We start from the raw sequence: 18517 nt of genomic DNA, 5'->3' as shown, positions 1-18517 counted from the left end.
TATATATTAGATAAACTAGTTAAAAAACGTTAAAAAAGAAAAGGGTAAAAGTTAAAAAAATTTAGCAGAAGAAGAAAAATAAATTGAAAAAGAAAAAAAATTAAATTAACTGCAAGGCTAAAGAATCATGGGGAGAAAGCCATGAGTTCCGTGCTTTGCTTTCTCCTACTTTGGAATTACGCTGCTCTCCTTGGTATTGAAACTGCACTCCTTGGCAGGTGAACTTGGTCCTGGCTGGGTTTCTTGTTGATCTTCTCGGGGAGGGGCCTGTTGTAGTGATTCTCAAGTGTCTTTGCCCCGGGCGGAGTTGCACCGCCCTTACCAGGGGCCGGGCTGAGTCATCCGCTCGGGTTTGCTTTCGGGAGCTTTTGTTCCCTGAGCGCTTTCCGTAGAGTTCCGGAGGGCGGGAATGAAGATGGCGGCCTCCCGGTCTCCGGCCCGGAGGAGCCGAGAGCCCGGGGCCCCACTCCTCAGCGCGCCCTCAGAGAACAGCGCCGATTCACTCCCGTCACCCTGCCTCCGGCCGCGCTCCGAGCTGACCGAGCCTGCGACCGGTTCAAGGTAACCCCGAGCTTAGAGCTTACTCCTCGGCTCTGTCTCTGTAGCCGACTTCCCTGTTCTAATACTTGTAAGCTCTGCGACACTCAGACACTCCTGATCCTTCTGTGACCCTGCGGGACCTGAGGCCACGCTGACCCTGCGTGGGCTTCACCCCGGTTAAGCCTCTGGAGCGATGTCCCTCAGCGGAACAGACTTTTAAAAGTCCCGATTTTGTGCTCCGTTGCTCCGCCGCTTGCCGGGAGCCGGCTCCTCCCCCCGCGGTCTATCTTCCCGTCGCTTTGGATTCACTTCTCCGCGCGTCCTACCTTTCAGAAAGTGGTTGATTTTCTGTTTCTAGAGTTGCTGTTCTTCTTCTCTTCGATCTCCCGTTGGATTTGTAGGTGTTTGCAATCTTTAGATAAGCTATCTAGCTGATCTCCCGCTACCTGAAGTAGTCTCAGCCTGCTACTTCTCCGCCATCTTGACTCCTCCCCTGCTCTGTGTGTTCTATAACCTCTTGTACTCCTCCCCTTAGGGTATGGCTTATATTCCTTAAGATTTTCCTTTTTTTATTTTCCCCTTATCATTACCTTGTCTTCTGGAAGAAAGGAGATTTGGAGGTCTGAGTTGAGACTGGAACACCTGGCAAAGTAAAAACCACAAAGGAGAAGAGAATTACTGTGCTTGATAATTTGAAATGACTTGCTATTTACTACTGGTAGAAACTTGGCCTTTGGTATCTGCGGTCATCAGAAGTGTAAAATAATCTTTGCTGATCTGCTTTCTACTTAGGTTCTAGGTCCTGATTCTACTGCAAATAGTATCATGGCTTCTTATCAACAACAGAAGACTTCAGTTCCTGTTCTTGGTTAGTATTGCTTTCTCTTCAAATTATCACAGTATTTGGCAGAAGGAATATCTTTCTCTATGTGTCGAGAAGTTCAGTGGAGTCAGGAAAGATCAGGTATTGAAAACAATTTTCCCTCAATTTTATGAGTATATCTTTAATAAAATTGACTTAGTGCTTCTAGTTTTGGGAACCACAGGGGTGGGGAATCCAACATGACATTAAATGTATAAATTTTTAAAAGATCATCTGACATACACTTGTCCATACAGGCACACCATAGTTGAAGTTTGAGTCCAAACAGTCCAATTTATATATATATTTTAAGGATTCTCCTAAGTCATCATTTTTGGTTCTTGGCAGTTATGCGCTGCATCTTGGGGGCATTTTCATAACCGTCTTCAGGATTGACAATATAATTTGAAAGCAAATCCAAAGAATGTTAGCATTTTACTTGCATTTCCTATTTAAGTTTACCAAAAATGTTTTCTTTTATTTTTTATTTGTTGGCAGGGGAGATGATTCCTGATTAGATTGTGTAGCCCTTATATTTTAAAGCCCCAAAGGCTCTTTTTAAATTTAGTTAAAAACTTTTTTTTAAAAGATTTTATTTATTTATTTGACAGAGAGAGAGAGATCACAAGTAGGCAAAGCAGCAGGCAGAGAGAGAGGGGGAAACAGACTCCCTGCTGAGCAGAGAGCCCGATGCGGGGCTCGATCCCAGGACCCTGAGACCATGACCTGAGCCAAAGGTAGAGGCTTAACCCACTGAGCTACCCAGGCGCCCCTAGTTAGAAACTTTTGACAGATCAGTTTGGTGCTTGAGTATTTACCCTTTAGGTGGATCAATCAAGCATACCAGCCTCTTAGCTTTCAAAAGTTAGTGGTATGTTCTGAAATAATTGGGAGTTTTTACTACTGTAACTTGGATTTTCCAGAATTTTTTTTTCCCTTTAAATGCTGTGCTGTACTAGCTTTCTGATGACATTTGAAGTAGCCGTGGGTGTTTACACTAAGTTTGAAGTTTAACAGTCAATATTGCTACCAGGAACAAATGAGCTATTTCCATCCAGCTTACGTCATGTATTGGGACAGTAGCTGCTGTATTCCTAGCTCCCCTTCTTCCTGAAGGCTGACAAGCTGCTTTTGCTATCAGTCCCAACATATACTTAGTTCTGAGATGCTAAGAATACATCTTGGACCAAGGCAGCTTGGTCATTGCTCAGTTTGTATTCTGCAATCCAGCTGTGATTTCCGCCCCATTTTCCTCACTACTGGCCTGCTGCTGACCTTCACATGGAGTCTAGTCACACCTTTCCTTCGAGTATCCTGGTGGCTTTATCAAAGAGCACTTTCATTTTCCAGCTGAGCCTTAGAGATGCCATTTGAGGCTCCTCATTATCTGAGTACATAAGTATTATCAATGTCCTTGTGGTTACAAGATGGCATAGGAAAAGAGAGGTAGGCAGATGAACTACTGACAAAGTCCCAAGCACTGTTCTGCAACTGCTCCTCCCTAGCCAAGGGAGGAGTTAAGTATGCTCACACGGCCTGTGAGTGGGGTCCGTGATTTGATAGGCATTCTCTCTGTTTCATGTTCCATGTTTACATTGCATTATTGTCCAGATCTGTTGTAAGTCTTGCAAAAATGTAGGGTTTCATAAAATGGATTAAAGTATTTCAAGAGAAGTGCTTGAATCATCATAGCTGAGTTGGGCTTGTTATAATTGGTAACAAAGTAATTGCTTCAAGTGGAATGATTTTGACTATCAAAAGCCCTTGAAAAAATTAAGACCTTCAAAGTATTTTTGCAAAAATAACCCTTACACTGTGAAATTCAGACATGGAAAGGTGAAGGATGTCATGTTTTGTTGTCATAATAGTTTGTCAGCACAGTTCTTTCCTGCTAAAAATTCAGTGCTTGGTATTCTTAGTTAAATGTAGATATCAAAATTGTGCTTATGTCTAAATTTTTAATAAGAATATTTCCACAACTTTTTAAAAATTAATAAATTTATTTATTTTAGAGAGATCAAGAGAGAGAGCACAAGCCAGGGGGTAGAGGCAGAGGGAGAAGCAGACGCCCACTGAGCAGGGAACCTGATGCAGGGCTCGATCCCAGGATTCTGGGATCATGACCTGAGCCAAAGGCAGACATTTACCTGACTAGGCGCCCCTTAACTTGATTCTTTTTTTTTAAAAAAAGATCATCGGGCGCCTGGGTGGCTCAGTGAGTTAAAGCCTCTGCCTTCGGCTTGGGTCATGATCCCAGGGTCCCGGGATCGAGCCCCACATCGTGCTGTCTGCTCAGCAGGGAGCCTGCTTCCTCCTCTCTCTCTGCCTGCTTCTCTGCCTACTTGTGATCTCTGTCAAAAAAATAAAATCTTAAAAAAAAATGTTTAAAAAAAGATCATCTCATTTATTTTTATTTAAATTCAGTTAATTAATATGTAGTATATTATTAGTTTCAGAGGTAGAGCTCAGTGATTCATCAGTCTTATAAATACCCATGTGATGTCATGAGCACTGGGTATTATATAAGATCATCTCATTTAAAGTTTAATCACCGTTTCACGCAAGTTGATGGGCCTTGCTAATAATGAATTTCCAGTATCAGTGTCCGTATATAAGGAAAACCTATGGTCTTTTTGTCTATCTAGCTTTTTGTTTGTTGGAGCAGAAAGCACTAATGGTGTGTGAAATTATAAAACTGATGAGGTTAATGGTGAAAATCTGGATTGTACAGAAAAGCGTGTTAAAGAATATTAAAGTTTGATCATTTCTAATACATGTATGTATAATATGAAAATCATGTTTTTAAAAACACTCTATCTTGAGCATTTTTCTCACATTGGTTAAATGTGCTTAAAAACAATTTTTAATGTCTGTGTGGCTCATGTATATAGATATATTTCTGTTGGAAGTGTATTACAAGTAATGCTGAGAAAGAACATCTTTTTATACATGTATTTTCTCATATCTTCGCTGTCTGTATCTATGTCTGCTACTACAGATCTGAAAGAGGGCCCTGGTGGAGCCATGTCTCTTCATCTTGGGGTGTTGGGTGAAGAGATTATTTAAAAACAAAATCTTTAAAAAAAAAAAAAAAAAAGGGCCCAGGAGTTTTGTTTGACAGTGACAGTTTTACCCCATCCATCTTCTCCTCCTCCGTTTGCTTTTTTCCAAAAGTAGGGACATTTTTATTGGTCAGTGTGTAGAATTTTTTTTATCATAAAAGTTTTTTCTGTTCATTAACTCTGTTTTTTAGATAACATTTTTTCTCTTACAGTTTTTTTCTCTTATAATTGAGGAAAATTTTGTAGATAGTGAAATGTAAAATTTGATGAGATTTAATAACATATGGTTTTGTAACCACCACCATCCCCTCCCATTCAAAATCTAGAACATTCTTTGAATCACTCAGTGGGTGTCCTTTTCTTCAACCCTTCACCTGCCAGAAGTGGAAATCTCTGTTCTTGGGGCAGGGCCTTCAGGCTGTGTTTGCTCTGACTGGAGGCTGGAGGGTAACAGGAGCTTTAGCTCTCTCTGGTCTGAAGGTTATCTTGTAGCTGCTAAGCCCAGGCACTAGTTTTATCGCAGTTACTGCCTCAGCTCCCCCTAGCGAGAAGGTGTGTCTGTTACAGTTTTCCTTTCCTTTCTTCTAGATGCTGAGCTTTTTATACCCCCAAAGATCAACAAAAAAACCCAGTGGAAACTGAGTCTTCTAGAGTGAATGACCCCAGCAGAGGCGGTTCTCCTTTCCCTTCCTCCTCGGGACCTGGCCGTCAGGAACTGGGAAGAGTAAGACAGTGATCTGCCTTAGCAGCGTGGAGAGCTGCTCCATACAGCAGACCTAAGCAGACACCAAGCAGTTCTGCTTTATTTTGGGTATAATTTTAATTAGCAAAACCTTACGCTTTAACCAGTATTGCATCATTTTGTAAGAATTACTGTTCTTTTGTTTAGTGCTGTCCGAGAGTGTGTTTCCGGTATTTATAGCACCAAGAAGACTCGCTTTCATTCCCAGCTACCAGTCTCATTCATTTTGGGACCTTTGACAAGTCACATAACTGATTCGTGCCTCAGTTAATTGGGAATAATGTTTCATGGCTCCTACCTCAAAAGTGTGAGGAAAAGAAAATAATGTTTTTTAAATATTTTATGTTCTGGGAGGAGAGCCTTATGTATAAACAACATGGCTATTTGTGCTACCAACAGTTGGTGAAATTGAATCACTTAAATGACTTCTTCACCTGGAACTAAAGCAGAATAAAAAGCTAAATATATCCTTTGAAATTCTAAGCTTTCTTATGCTGACAGCTGTTTACTTTGTAATCTCTTACCACATCACGTGCTTCCAGTTAGAACTGTATTGAGCTCCTAGCACTACAGTGTCCACAGGGACTCTTTCTACTACCTGTGAATTTTCTGTGAGGGAGTTAGCAGTATTAGAGCTGGCACAGATTAGCATTTCGGAAACAGTAGCATGCACGTTGAGTATGGTGAACGGTGTGCACGATTGTTGAGTTATTCCTTTTTTCTCCAAGTAATTGCTGCTTTTAACTAAAAGGTTTTTGTCCGTGTCAAGGCCATTTCATTTATTTTTCCTTATGGTGCTTCACTGACCTCTTTTAGTTACTTTTTTGGAAAAATATGAGAATGTTTTCTCTTTTGGATTAATCTAGAAAAAGCTCAGTTCATTTTAACAACAGTTTTGTGGCTGATTCTTGGGCAAGGTTAAAAATTTCTTCCTTGTCTTTAATACCAGACCCAGACATTCATGACTGCGCATGAATGGAAATGCTGCCTCTGATCTGCGGAGTAGAGATATGCCCAGAATTGTAATTAAAGTCATTCCCTAAATAGCAAAATGTAAATGGTAGAATCTAGGTGTGTTTGCTTATACAACTCAATTTCTCTCCATGTCTGAAAATTTTTTTAAAAACAATGGAAAAAAAAAGAAGGTATATCCTGCCTTATAGAAATCTACTTTATGATTTATACCCATAATGGATTGCTATAATTAAGGGCCCCACATTGAAAGGCTGAAAGTGCTTTGTGACTACTCTTTGACCTGGGTAAGTAAACATAGTATCTTATATGGCATTTTAATATATTCTAGTGCTCTTGCTATGGATAATGGTAAGGGCACCCAGGCCTGATAGATTGGAAATAGAAGTAAATGTGTTGTTGATAATAGAGTGGTTTTTCATAGATGTTCCATTCCTTGAGATGTTCCATTTCCTTGAGATAATGTATTGAAGCGTCAAGAAAGAATTTGTGTGAATACAAATACCTATCAATTACTATCTATTTCCTGTGAGCAAGATGGAATTTTGTTCATTTGAGAAGCAGCAGCCTAGAGCAGACCTTCCAAACTGAAGGCAAAGTCACAGAAGAATTTATGGGGAAAGTGCAAGTGTGTGGGAAGAAGAGAAATGTCTGGAAATGATAAACGCTTAATTTGAAGGAAAGGCTCTGTCAAGGTCCTGGAAAAGAATATATACGTCTTTTACTAGATTTGAACTCTGTCCCAAAGCAAGTTCATGCTGCAGTAAGCTAAAAACTCCCGTTGTTTTGCTGGTCCCACTGAGTCGGTTTTGCTCAGATGCTGCAGACATCAAGAGGGAACTTGCAGAGGACTGTGTCTGACAACCCATTTTAAATATACATTTAAAAAAGAACAGAGGCAGGAGGTAGTTTTTTGTTATGTCTTTATGAGTGTAGTTTGATGTAATTTTTTAGCACTGCCACATCTTTTAAATTCATTTTCCATGTATTACACACACACACACACACACACACACACACACACACACAGGTTTACCTTTTAGGGATTGTTCATAGCCATAATTGAAGAGGGTATTTTCAAAAATAAATAAAACTAATGATTCTTAGTTACTTAAGGTTACTACAAGTTTGGGAAGGAAAATCAGCTTTTTCCTCACCTCCTGTGCCTCCCCATAAATTTGTGCGTCACTGGAAGCACCACCTGAACAAGCCCTTAGGAATTTCTGGCTGTCCTTTCTTGTCTGCCATATTTATTAGTAACCGAGGTGAGGAGAATAAACATCTTAGAAGCTAGGTAACCCATTAACATCCCAGAAGCTATAGACAAGTCAAAGCTAATATGGTGACATTTGGGGACACTGAATTGATTCTTGTGTCATTATGTTCCCTAAGCCCTTGCTTCTGCTTCATGCCTATATTAATCTCACTGGCTCTGGAGTCCCAAGGGTTTTTAACACCAACAGATGTTCTCCTTGTATACAGGATAGAACAAGGCCATGGGTCCACCCATCTTAGTGTCCTTGGACAGAGACTTTTTTTTTTTTTTTTTTTTTTTTTTAGATTTTATTTATTTGTGGGAGAGAGAGAGAGAGCACAAGTAGGGGAAGGAGCAGAGGGAGACAGAGAAGCAGACTCGCTGGGATCATGACGTGAGCTGAAGGCAGATGCTTAACTGACTGAGCCACGCAGGCGCCCCTAGAGAGGCACATTTAATCTCACTGAATATTGCCTTGTGTACCCATTAGCACCGCTGTGTACCTTAGCACTATTGACATTTTGGGTCATATCATTCTTTGTTGTAGAGAGCTCTCCTGGGTATTACAGGATGTTTAGCAATATCTCTGCCCTCTACCCACTAGCTGCGGGCGCTGTATACCCCACTCCTGTTCTGACCACCAAAACCAATTGCAGACATTGCCACGTCTCTCATGGGGGGTCAGAATTGCCTGCAGTTAAGAATCACTAAACTAAGATGACTTTCATGTACTTACTAAAACTATTCATCTCTTCCTCTCTCTCTTTCATGAGGATGACTTTTTTTTTCCTACAAGGGGAATTGTGTAAAGATCAAGTGAGACTTCATGGAAATGTGTTGTTGGGTTTTTTGGTCTTTTTTTTTTTTTAAGATTTATTTATTTATTTTTAAAGGTTTTATTTATTTATTTGACAGAGATCACAAGTAGGCAGAGAGGCAGGCAGAGAGAGAGAGAGGAAGAAGCAGGCTCCTTGCTGAGCAGAGAGCCCGATGCGGGGCTCAATCCCAAGACCCTGAGATCATGACCTGAGCCGAAGGCAGAGGCTTTAATCCACTGAGCCACCCAGGCACCCCTTTTTAAGATTTATTTATTTTAGAGAGCACAGGGAGCAGGAGAGAAAAACTCCAGGAGACACTGTGCTGAGTGTGGAACCCTCCCCCCACCCCCAACAATGTGGAGCCCAATCTTATGACCCTGAGATCATGATTTGAGCAAGAGACAGATACCTAACTGACTATGCCACCCAGGTGCTCCCATAAAGGTATTTTGGAAAAGGTACATAGCTGTTCAGCTTAATATAAAAGTACCAATATAGGTACTTTTCTCTTTTATTCTTTTTGGTATGTGTTCATTTTAAACTGCAGCAGAACATTTAGATCTACTGTGGCCTGGAGATTTCCCTCCAGAACTACCCTTTCATGCTTCCCCTTCATCAAAACTCACCTTTTGGGGATCCTTGACTTGGGGTCCATAGATACTTAACGGATTTAAAGATAGTATCTTTCTGTAGAATTGGTTTTCTCTGTAATTCTATGTATTTTATTTTATGCATTTTAACATATTATTCTAAGGAAGGGTCCAAAGGCTTTAGCACCCTGCCAGTAAGGTCCAAATGTTAGGAATTAATCAAACTTTAACCTGCCCAACAGTGAATGTTCGTGAAATGTTGGACAGAAACTGAGGTTAATAATAAGACCTTATACCTCCCTATGTACCCAGCTGCTAGGTGGTCCTCTGACACTGCCGGGTAGGGTTTAGTCACCCTTGCTTAACTCTAGGAACTTCAGAAGCCCTTCTGTGTCGGGCTGTACTTCTCTCTTCCGGCTTGCTGGTGCCAGTCAGCTGTGTTTACCAGGCCTGGATACAGGGTTGGGCAGTTAGGTCTTTCGAGACAGTCTAGGCAAACCTGGATACTATGAAGATGGCTTGGTAGGGCTTCTCCCTGGGCATGGCAGAGATGCCATACCTCTTCTGTGAGTGCTTGAATGCCTAGGTGCCTTTGGGTGTGCATGTGACTGAAAACCATGGTAAGGGACACTTCGGTGACATAATCAGTTAAGCATCCCACTCTTGGTTTCAGCTTGGGTTGTGATCTCAGGGTCATGAGATTGAGCCCGTGTCAGGCTCTGCGCTCAGTATGGAGTCTGCTTGAGACCCTCCCTCCCTCTCCCTCTGCCCCTCCCCCGCCCCATGCTAGCTCTCTTAAATAGATAAATGGATCTTAAAAAACAGAAAAGAACCATGGTGAGATTTCAGGGCTCCTGTATAAGAGAAGTCTACAAGATAATTCTAGCTAGCTCTTAGGATCACCTCCCAGAGGCCAGATACTAGTATTTCATTGTTTATCTCTTTTTTTTATATCAGCTGTGTGAAGTAGGCCTTTGAATTCAATTTTATAGGTAAATAGACTCAAGCCACACAGGTGGTAGTGAAATAGGGTTTCAGATCAGAGTTCAAACCCATTTCTTTCCACTGTTTGATGCTGCTCCCTGCCAGTGTTCAGATGCTGAGGTTGAGAGGACAGAGACTGTATTGGGGACTATTCTGAAAAATCTGTTTTCCATTTAAAAAACTGGCCCTGTAAGACTACCACAGAACATGCTGGGCCCCAAAAGGGCTTCTCTGGTCTTGAAGGACTCGTTGTTCCTACTGGCTCCTCAGTTGGGGTAGAATGACCACACCGGGCAGGTTCCCGCAAACCCACATCATTAGCCCCAGAACTGCCAACCTCTATCCCATGCCCATCCTCAGTTCCAGCTGTGTAACCTACGGGTTGATGGGGAATCCAGTCTAGTGGGTGGCGAGCGGCTGAAGAGTTGCCCCCTTCAGACACGCACGTACACCTTGCTCATTACATGCCAGGTTTCAGCAGCCCGTCACCATAATGGGTTGGTAAGAGCTGTATTGAGACATAAGTTCCTGTTGGAACTAAAGGAAAGCACGATTTATGCAGGAACCACACACCCTAGTCCACTCTTCACAAGCCTTCATGAAGCATGAAGTGTGCTCTGCAGCTGTGTGGGAGACCGAACCATTGTAGCAGACTTCCTGTTGTTGATCGAAAGGAATATTCTATATGCCCTGAAGTACTGACTCTATGTCTTTATCACGCTCCCCTTCTGAGATGTAACAGTGTGATCGTTCCTAAAACAGGGGATACAAAAAGGGACAGAATAAGGTTAGAGCTAGTTTTTCCCAAGAATGTTCAAGCAGGCGGCACGTCATACGTGCCTTTGTTGTTTCACCCACATCTCCGACTCCGTTTGGCACATGCTGCATTCATGAACTTGCTCTTACTGAGTCAGGAAATACAGACACACGCTATGGAGGGAACACGAGGGTCGTTTAATAATTACTACAGAAGCGAACATGCGGACTTAGCTCCCTATGCGTCGGACGGGTGCTCACCCAGCAGAGCTGATGCATGGCAGCCACGCTTGGTCGGAGTTCAGAAGCACCTTCTGTAGAGGAAGAAAGGCCCGTGTTCCTCGTACTCAGAGCGGTGGACCCACAGGGGTTGGAAGCCCTGAAGCGAGGCCAGGATGGAGCCGCCTGTCCACACCGCAGTGTCTCTCTCGGGCAGCACATTGACCTGCGGGTTGTCGTTGGGACACATGCTGCTCAGCTCCTTCTGCAGGCGGTTGGGGAAGCCGCTGAGCATCGTGCTCCCCCCGCAGAGCAGGATGCTGCCCATGAGATCCCGCTTGAGGGCAATGTCACACTTGTGAAGGCAGGACACAGTCTGGGTGTGGAGCCCCAGCTGCATGGACTTGATCAGAGAAGGCTTAAAGAACATCTCTGAGCAGAGGAACCTTTCCTGGCCCAAGTTTATCACCTGCCCGTCAGGCAGAGTGTACTGAATTGTATGCTCAGTGGCTGGGATTTTCTTCTCTTCGATGGGGTCCAGGGCCACAAAGCAGCATTTCTTCTTGATGTCCTCCACAATCCCTGTCTGGTCCTCGGTGAAGTGTTTCCCCGCATTATTCATCAGGCCCATCAAATAGGCTGTCAGGTCAGAGCCTGCGTAGTCCAGACGTCCGGTGATGCTGGGCAAAGGATAACCCTCGTAGATGGGGACCACGTAGGACACGCCGTGGCCGACCTCCACCACCAGGCCAGAGGTCCTTCCGTAGGAGTACATGGACAGGCGGGACTGGTAGGCGATGTGCATTGCAGGAGTGCTGAAGGTTTCAAACAGCATTTCAGCATACTTCTCTCTGTTGGTGTGTGGGCTCAGGGGTGGATCGGAAACCAAGACCGCATGCTCCTCCGGGGCGATCTTCATCTCTTGATGGAAGAGATATTCCCAGATATCCTGCACTGTGTCCCAGTCTACGATGATGCCATGCCGCAGAGGATTAATTAGCTTGAGACGAACCCCTGGATTGATGAGGTCCCGCCCCACGAATGTCTCCTTGCGATTGTCCCCGGTTTTGGCGGTCTCCATGTACGGCTTGCCCACTGTCGATGAGATGATGTGGGTGGGCTTCGGCAGCCCGGCAAAGCCACATTTGCAGGAGCCAGTGCCAAGGTCCACGACCACTGCTTTGGTCACCACTAGCTTGGATTTCTCCTTGCCTGTTGTTGATTTAGTAGGTTCTTCCGGCTCTGAATGGTTACAGCGGACCCACACTGCCCGCTTCGCTGGGCCATCTTTTAAGGAGGCAGTCTGGAGGACGTGTGATTGTAGGGGTGCCTGTTCACCCACTTTCTTGGCAGGCCCATCCCCGATGATTGATGCCTGAGGAGCCCACATGCTATCAAGAGCCATCTTGCTCTCAGAAAGTTCCTCGATCCCACCGGCCTCAAGGCCTGAAAGGCGTATATCAGAGGGCAACTTGAGAATTTTCCCAACAATGACATCACTGATTGTGACGTAATCTGGTGACTGGGGGCTTTCTAGATAGTGGAAACCTGTGTCCCATGTTAGGGTAGATTTGGGGTGGTGTCTTAGAGGTCACTTAACCTTTTTCTAGATTTGGTAATTAACCTGATTTTAGCCAATCAGTTATTTATTGAGCACTTGCTACATGAAAGGACACTGGAAATAAAAGGCAGCTGTGGAGGAAAAAAGACAACAATCTCTGCTCTTGTAGACTTTACACTCTAGTCAGTGGGGGCTGGGGGGAGAGGCAGTGGCCAAGACAAACAGCTGTTGGAAAATGGTTAAGGGCAAAAGAGAAAAGGCAGGGAAGGGTGTTGGGGACGGTGGCCATGTTCTGGGCTTGGGCAGGGATCCCTGAGAGGGTGACAACTTGAGTGAAGACCAGAAGGAGGGGAGGGACAGTGCCACGTGTGTCGGGTGTATATTGGGAGCAGCAGGTGCAGATGTTGGAGGCGCACCTGCGACCAATGAGAGGAGGGGCCAGCAAACTAGCGCCGGCCCTCTGTGTTCGGTAAATCAGCCTTTACCCGAACAAAGCCATGCTCATTTATGTACAGATAGTACTTCGTGTACTATCTGCGCCTGCTTCTATGCTACAACCTCATTGCCATGAAGAATGCACAGCCCGCCACCCTGACGATGTTGGTTATCAGGCCCTTTACAGAAAAAGTTTTTTGGCCCCTAAGTTAGAGGATCCCACTCCCCGTGTGGCTGAGTGGGGACAGCAAGGAGAAGTACGTGAGGTGGGAGAAGGGGGTGGGGAGGGGGAGCCGCCCACATCCATCCTCTTGGCCACTGCTATGACTTTGGCTCTGACTCTGCATGAGGTCAGAAAGCACTAGAGACTTGCGCACAGTTGATACTACCTGATGGAGATTTTGGCAGGACTGCTTGCTGCTGTAGTGACCGTGCTAAGCACTTGTGTCTCAGTTGTCCCTTATGACAGCCTGCAGAAGAATTTTTAGTCACATGTGTACACATACTCCTTCACGCGGGCCCTTGGGTCGGCGATGAAATCAGACCATACAGAGTTGCACTGATAAGAACACTGAGGTTCTTAGGTGCATGGGCTCGCCTGTGGGATCCAGCCAGTGGGGGCCAAGCTTTCCTGACTGGGACTTCATCCCAGGGGTGTGGTGTGGACACCCCTCAGTGAGACCCAAAATGTGTCTCTAAGCACACACGGCCATCATCTCACATGCCATCTCTGAAGATAGGCACGGTGGTGCTGACACCTGTCCCTGTCAGGGCATCCAGAAACCAACTTTTTGTTATGCGGTCCCACGCTTTTCATGAAAGAGTCATTTGCTCCAAAGGGGGGCTTTCCCCTTTGAGGAGGTTACTGGGGATGCTCTTGGCTCTTTGTGGGGGGTGGGTAAGAGAAGAAAAGCACTGAGTCCAGTCTTGTGACCGTCTAATGGGGGCAGTCATGCTGTCACCTCAGAGTGTCCGCTTCTTGGGTCGATGGGTAGAGGATGAGATAGCATTGAATTTTGAAAGAAGAGGAAAGTATTTCTCTATGCCTGGCTGCCTAAAAAACTGTGTACTTGCCCGTTGTTCAGTGGGGGTTTGCATGACCAGCTTGGATCGTTTGACTTCGAAAGAATGTTTATGTGATAACCAAAGGCACATTTCATGTAGGGTGACCGATTTTTCCTTCTCAACCCTTGTCTTGAATTCGGACAGATGTGCAGCTGCCTAGTGCATTGTCACTGCCCTGGATTCCTGTAAAAGCCTATGCTCCTTTCCTGTGGCCGCTGTCACAAATTACCACATACTTAGTGGCTTCAAACACAGATTTATTAACTACAATTCTGGAGGTCAGAAGTCCCCATTCTTGGCACTGGGGGGGCCGCGTTCCTTCCCAAAGCTCTAGGTGATCATCTTTGGCCTTTTCCAGCTCCCTAGAGGCCACCTACATTCCTTGGCGTGGGGCCCCTTCATCTTCAAAGACATGTCTGACTTCTGCCTCTTTCATCCTATCTCGGACCTCACCCTCCTGTCCAGCTCTTATTAAGACCTTGATGATTAGTTCAGGGCCACCCCCATAATGCAGGGTAACCTCCCTATTTCAAACTCTTTAACTCTTACCTGCGAAGTCCCTTTTGCCGTGAAAGATAACATTCACAGATTCCAGGGATTAAAGATGGGGACATCTTTTGGGGACCTTTATTCATCCTGTCCCTTGACCTGTGCTTCCCACTTCGCTGAGACACTAAAGCCTGCCAGGCTGGCTTGCACGTGTTCCCCCCGCCCAGGCTTACCCCTCTTTGGCTCTTTCTGTCAGTGTGGGTGGGAGAGGTGCTGTGCGGGCTTAAGGACACCCGCTCCTTCCTGTCTGTAAGGTCCAAGAGCGCAGGGACTCTTGGTCTACCCCACATCCTTCAGGCTAATGTCACTGGATGCTTTTCACTCCTTTTAGTTCACCTCTCTGGATTTCGCATGCTTGGATGATCTCTCTTAAGTGAATCCCTTTGCCCTTAGCTTCTATGTCCCCCTTTGTGTTCCTTCTTTCCTCTTGGGGGTCAGGAGACAGTTAATGGTATCAATGATGGGAGAATATGGAGACCCTTGGCACACTGCACTTCAAACCCTCAGTGCCTGGTATGCAGAAGCCCCTGTACTTGTTACTCACCATCTGAGGTACTCGTGGGCTCCCAGGGATCTCTGGTGAGGTCCCTCCTAGTTAGAGGCACCCTCAGTTGTCCAAAGTATCTCGGGTCATATTTTCTCTGGGATCACACCTACTTTTGCTCCTCTGGCCCAAGGCTAGAAAACCGTGAGGTGATCCTTCCTGAAAGCAACTTTGAGGCCCTCCTGTAGTGGAAGAAAAAACTGGAAAGATGAGACCCAGAAACACATCTCTCCCTGAGCTGGTATCCTTGCTCTGGCTTCTGGGACACCACCTGCCCTTGATTATGGAAAGAAAGGTGAACTGGGTCCCTGTGATCTTAGCAGCTATGGGAGGGAAGAAAGATAATCTAGTAAGGAAAATGCCAAAGTACAGGGTTTCTTATGAATCACCTGGAGATGTTTTGTTTTGTTTTGTTTTGTCTTGTCTTTGAAGGAGGACGGTTTGGGATGGAGGGCCCTATGGAAACCTAATAACTTTGCCTGCTCTGGACGACAGGCCATCTTTCTTTGCTTTGGCGGAGGTGAGGGATTCATCCCTCCCTCTCCCTCACTCCCCACAGCTGGTCTAATCATCTGATGTAAATGCAGTGTTTGAGGTGAGAGGTGTCACAGGAGCAATGAGAGAAGGCCTTAAATGCTAGAGTTAAGAACTTGGGTTGAATGGGAGGTAGTTGGGGAACCAACCAAGTGGATGAGATTCTACCTTCTAAACTTCTGGAGAGTCTGTTCGTCCTTCTCTTCCACACCCTCCCAGCCTGGCTTAGGTCTCCTTCAGGTCTTACAGGAATGTCTTCTGTGGCGTTGCCCCTCTACATCACAGCTAAGTACAGATCTTGTCCAAATTTTCCAGCAGTCAGATCTGACCACCCCCCCTGCTTAAAATCTTCGTTTGTTCCCCACCTGTCCTCCATTTAACCCAAGCTCTTACTCCAAGCGTTAGAGGCCCTCCCTAGTTGGCTCCATAAACTCTCTAGCCTCATCTGTTTTTCCAAACATTTAACTACTAGAAGTTCCCAACATTTCCTGCTCCCCCCCCACCCTGGCCTTTGCACAGGCTGTGCTCTTTGCTTGGGATGCCGTCCCCTCCTCCTAGCTACTTGACAAATACCCACATGGTAGTTGACTTAGGATCACCTCTCTCTAGAACTTGCTGACTCCTTCCCTCCAGTAATCACTCCTTCTTCGTGCCCCTTTGTTCTCCCAGTAGACTTCTACCTACAAACTTGTCTGCATCCGTTCTGTCTCCTTCCCACCTAGAGGGGACGCTGCTGTGGCCAGGCTTCTGGCGTCTGTCGCTGGCAAGCTGTCCTGCGCTGGACCTGCCACCAGCCCCAGTAAATGCTGAACGAAGGGATGAGGGTACTGTTGGAGCCTTCACGCTCTAAGATCTGGTGCACACAGTTGAATGAACTTGAATAAAAATACAAACATTTCAAGAGCTGTTTTCTCCTGAGCAAGTCATTTGAATTCTGAACCTTCATTTCCTCAGCTCAGTCTATACCTCTCCGGATTCTAGGGAGTAACATATGTGTGGTACTTGGTACAGTGCTTGGCTTACTGTAGGGACTCAAATATTTATTATCCTCTCAGCTAAGAAGCAGAGAAAGGAAAGGTGTTCAGTCAGTGCACAGGGCATCAGGAGCAGGGGTGGAAGGGGAGGGGGTAGAAACCTGACACCCCAGTGTGCCTGGGTTTCTAAAACTGCTGGCCGCCTGCTAGGTCTTAGAGCAAAGTCAAGTTAGGTGGACAGCGGTGGGGCTGGCAGATCAAGGGCCTGCCGAGGCCAAGCCCTCCCCGGGCTGCCAGAATGGACCGGCCCTCAGTGACATCACAATCCAGAGGGGTTGCCAAGGCCCTGCTGGAGGGGGACCGTCTTATTTCTCCCCACGGAGCTCTAGGATGTGGATGTGAGAAAGGTGAGCCAAGAAGGAAGATGGCGACGAGGAGCAGCCCTAGCCCCATGCCCCTGGGCACGGCTCAGGGTGATCCTGGAGAGGCAGGAACACTGCCAGGTTCCGATGCTGGCATCCGGGACACAGGTCTGGTCACCCCGCTGAAGATGAAGCCCAAGAAGGTGCGCAAGATCAAGGCCCTCATCATTGACCTGGGCTCCCAGTACTGTAAGTGCGGCTATGCTGGCGAGCCCAGGCCCACCTACTTCATCTCCTCCACCGTGGGCAAGTGCTACTCAGAGGCGGCTGATGCTGGTGACACCCGCAAGGAGACCTACGTGGGCCACGAGCTGCTCAACACGGAGGCGCCCCTGAAGCTGATGAACCCGCTCAAATACGGCATCGTGGTGGACTGGGACTGCGTCCAGAGCATCTGGGAGTACGTCTTCCACACGGCCATGAAGATCCTCCCTGAGGAGCATGCGGTGCTGGTCTCCGACCCCCCGCTCAGCCCCAGCAGCAACCGGGAGAAGTACGCGGAGCTCATGTTCGAGACCTTCGGCATCCCTGCCATGCACGTGACGTCCCAGTCGCTCCTGTCCATCTACTCGTACGGCAAGACCTCGGGCCTGGTGGTGGAGAGCGGGCACGGCGTGTCGCACGTGGTGCCCATCTCGGAGGGTGACGTGCTGCCAGGCCTGACCAGCCGCGCCGACTACGCCGGGAGCGACCTCACCAACTACCTGCTGCAGCTGCTCAACGAGGCCGGCCACAAGTTCACGGACGACCACCTGCACATCATCGAGCACATCAAGAAGAAGTGCTGCTACTCGGCACTCGTGCCCGAGCAGGAGCTCGACCTGTGCCTGGAGGACATGCGCGTGGACTACGAGCTCCCAGATGGCAAGCTCATCACCATCGGCCAGGAGCGGTTCCAGTGCGCCGAGATGCTCTTCAAGCCCAGCCTGGTGGGCAGCAACCATCCCGGCCTCCCCGCGCTCACGGCCGCCTGCCTGGACCACTGCCGGGAGGCGGGCTTCAAGGAGGAGATGGCCGCCAACGTGCTGCTCTGTGGCGGCGGTACCATGCTGGATGGCTTCCCCGAGCGCTTCCAGAGGGAGTTGAGCCTCCTCTGCCCCGGGGACAGCCCCGTGGTGGCTGCTGCTCCCGAGAGGAAGACCTCCGTGTGGACCGGCGGCTCCATCCTGGCCTCCCTGCAGGCCTTCCAGCAGCTCTGGGTCAGCAAGGAGGAGTTCGAGGAGCGGGGCAGCGCGGCCGTCTACAGCAAGTGCTGAGCGCCCGGGTCCCGGCGGGCGGGGCCTGGTGGGCACGCGGCCTCCGGCCACTCTGCGCATTTACAGAATTTCTCATAAAACTTCAAGTGCAGTGGTTCTGGTCTAGTCTGCGTTTCTTGCTCTCGCCTGGCAGCAGGCAGGGGGTGGGGGGTGGGGATTTGGACTCAAAGATCTCAGCACCTTTTGCTCTTCGGGGTCAAGAGTACCCGGTGGGCTGGGGAGGGGGGATGGTGCGCGGTGGCTCACCGACCCGTGCCCCACAGCCCCCATCACGAGGGCGACATTGTCTCAGAGCCCGGAGTGTTCCATTATCTCCCCCGAGTTTGAGACCCCGCTCGACAGGCATGGGCCAGGAGGCAGACCAAGGCTCACGTGAA

At 47.1% G+C, this 18517-nt stretch overlaps 3 protein-coding genes across 4 annotated transcripts in view; 2 read left to right on the top strand and 1 right to left on the bottom strand.

Annotated features, from left to right (window-relative positions):
- The window catches only part of LOC111146021 (elongator complex protein 1), a 64060-nt gene extending 58010 nt beyond the window's left edge, over positions 1–6050 (top strand). The window contains exons 28-29 of one of the 2 annotated variants that reach the window (XM_022501388.1): positions 1333–1408; positions 5053–6050. In XM_022501388.1, the coding sequence (XP_022357096.1) occupies positions 1333–1408; positions 5053–5120 (144 nt within the window). In that variant the 3' untranslated portion in view covers positions 5121–6050. The remainder of the gene's footprint in view (positions 1–1332; positions 1409–5052) is intronic. The other variant, XM_022501387.1, reaches the window with a different exon arrangement.
- A 3958-nt stretch (positions 6051–10008) lies between these two features.
- LOC111145831 (actin like 7A) lies at positions 10009–12219 on the bottom strand. The gene has a single exon (XM_022501086.1). The coding sequence runs from the start codon at positions 12203–12205 to the stop codon at positions 10883–10885; it is 1323 nt and encodes a 440-aa protein (XP_022356794.1). The 5' UTR covers positions 12206–12219; the 3' UTR covers positions 10009–10882.
- Positions 12220–16559: 4340 nt separating this feature from the next.
- Positions 16560–18196, top strand: LOC111146238 (actin like 7B). Its single transcript, XM_022501700.1, has one exon. The coding sequence runs from the start codon at positions 16761–16763 to the stop codon at positions 18138–18140; it is 1380 nt and encodes a 459-aa protein (XP_022357408.1). The 5' UTR covers positions 16560–16760; the 3' UTR covers positions 18141–18196.
- Positions 18197–18517: the final 321 nt, after the last annotated feature.

Source organism: Enhydra lutris, unplaced genomic scaffold (genome assembly GCF_002288905.1).
Source record: "Enhydra lutris kenyoni isolate GAN:26980312 unplaced genomic scaffold, ASM228890v2 scaffoldscaffold13, whole genome shotgun sequence".
NCBI lineage: Eukaryota > Metazoa > Chordata > Mammalia > Carnivora > Mustelidae > Enhydra > Enhydra lutris.
This window is presented reverse-complemented; position numbering and strand designations above follow the sequence as displayed.

Coding starts and splice junctions, on each gene's coding strand:
- LOC111145831 (XM_022501086.1), bottom strand. CDS start 12,205: ATGGCTCTTGATAGCATGTGGGCTCCTCAGGCATCAATCATCGGGGAT.
- LOC111146238 (XM_022501700.1), top strand. CDS start 16,761: ATGGACCGGCCCTCAGTGACATCACAATCCAGAGGGGTTGCCAAGGCC.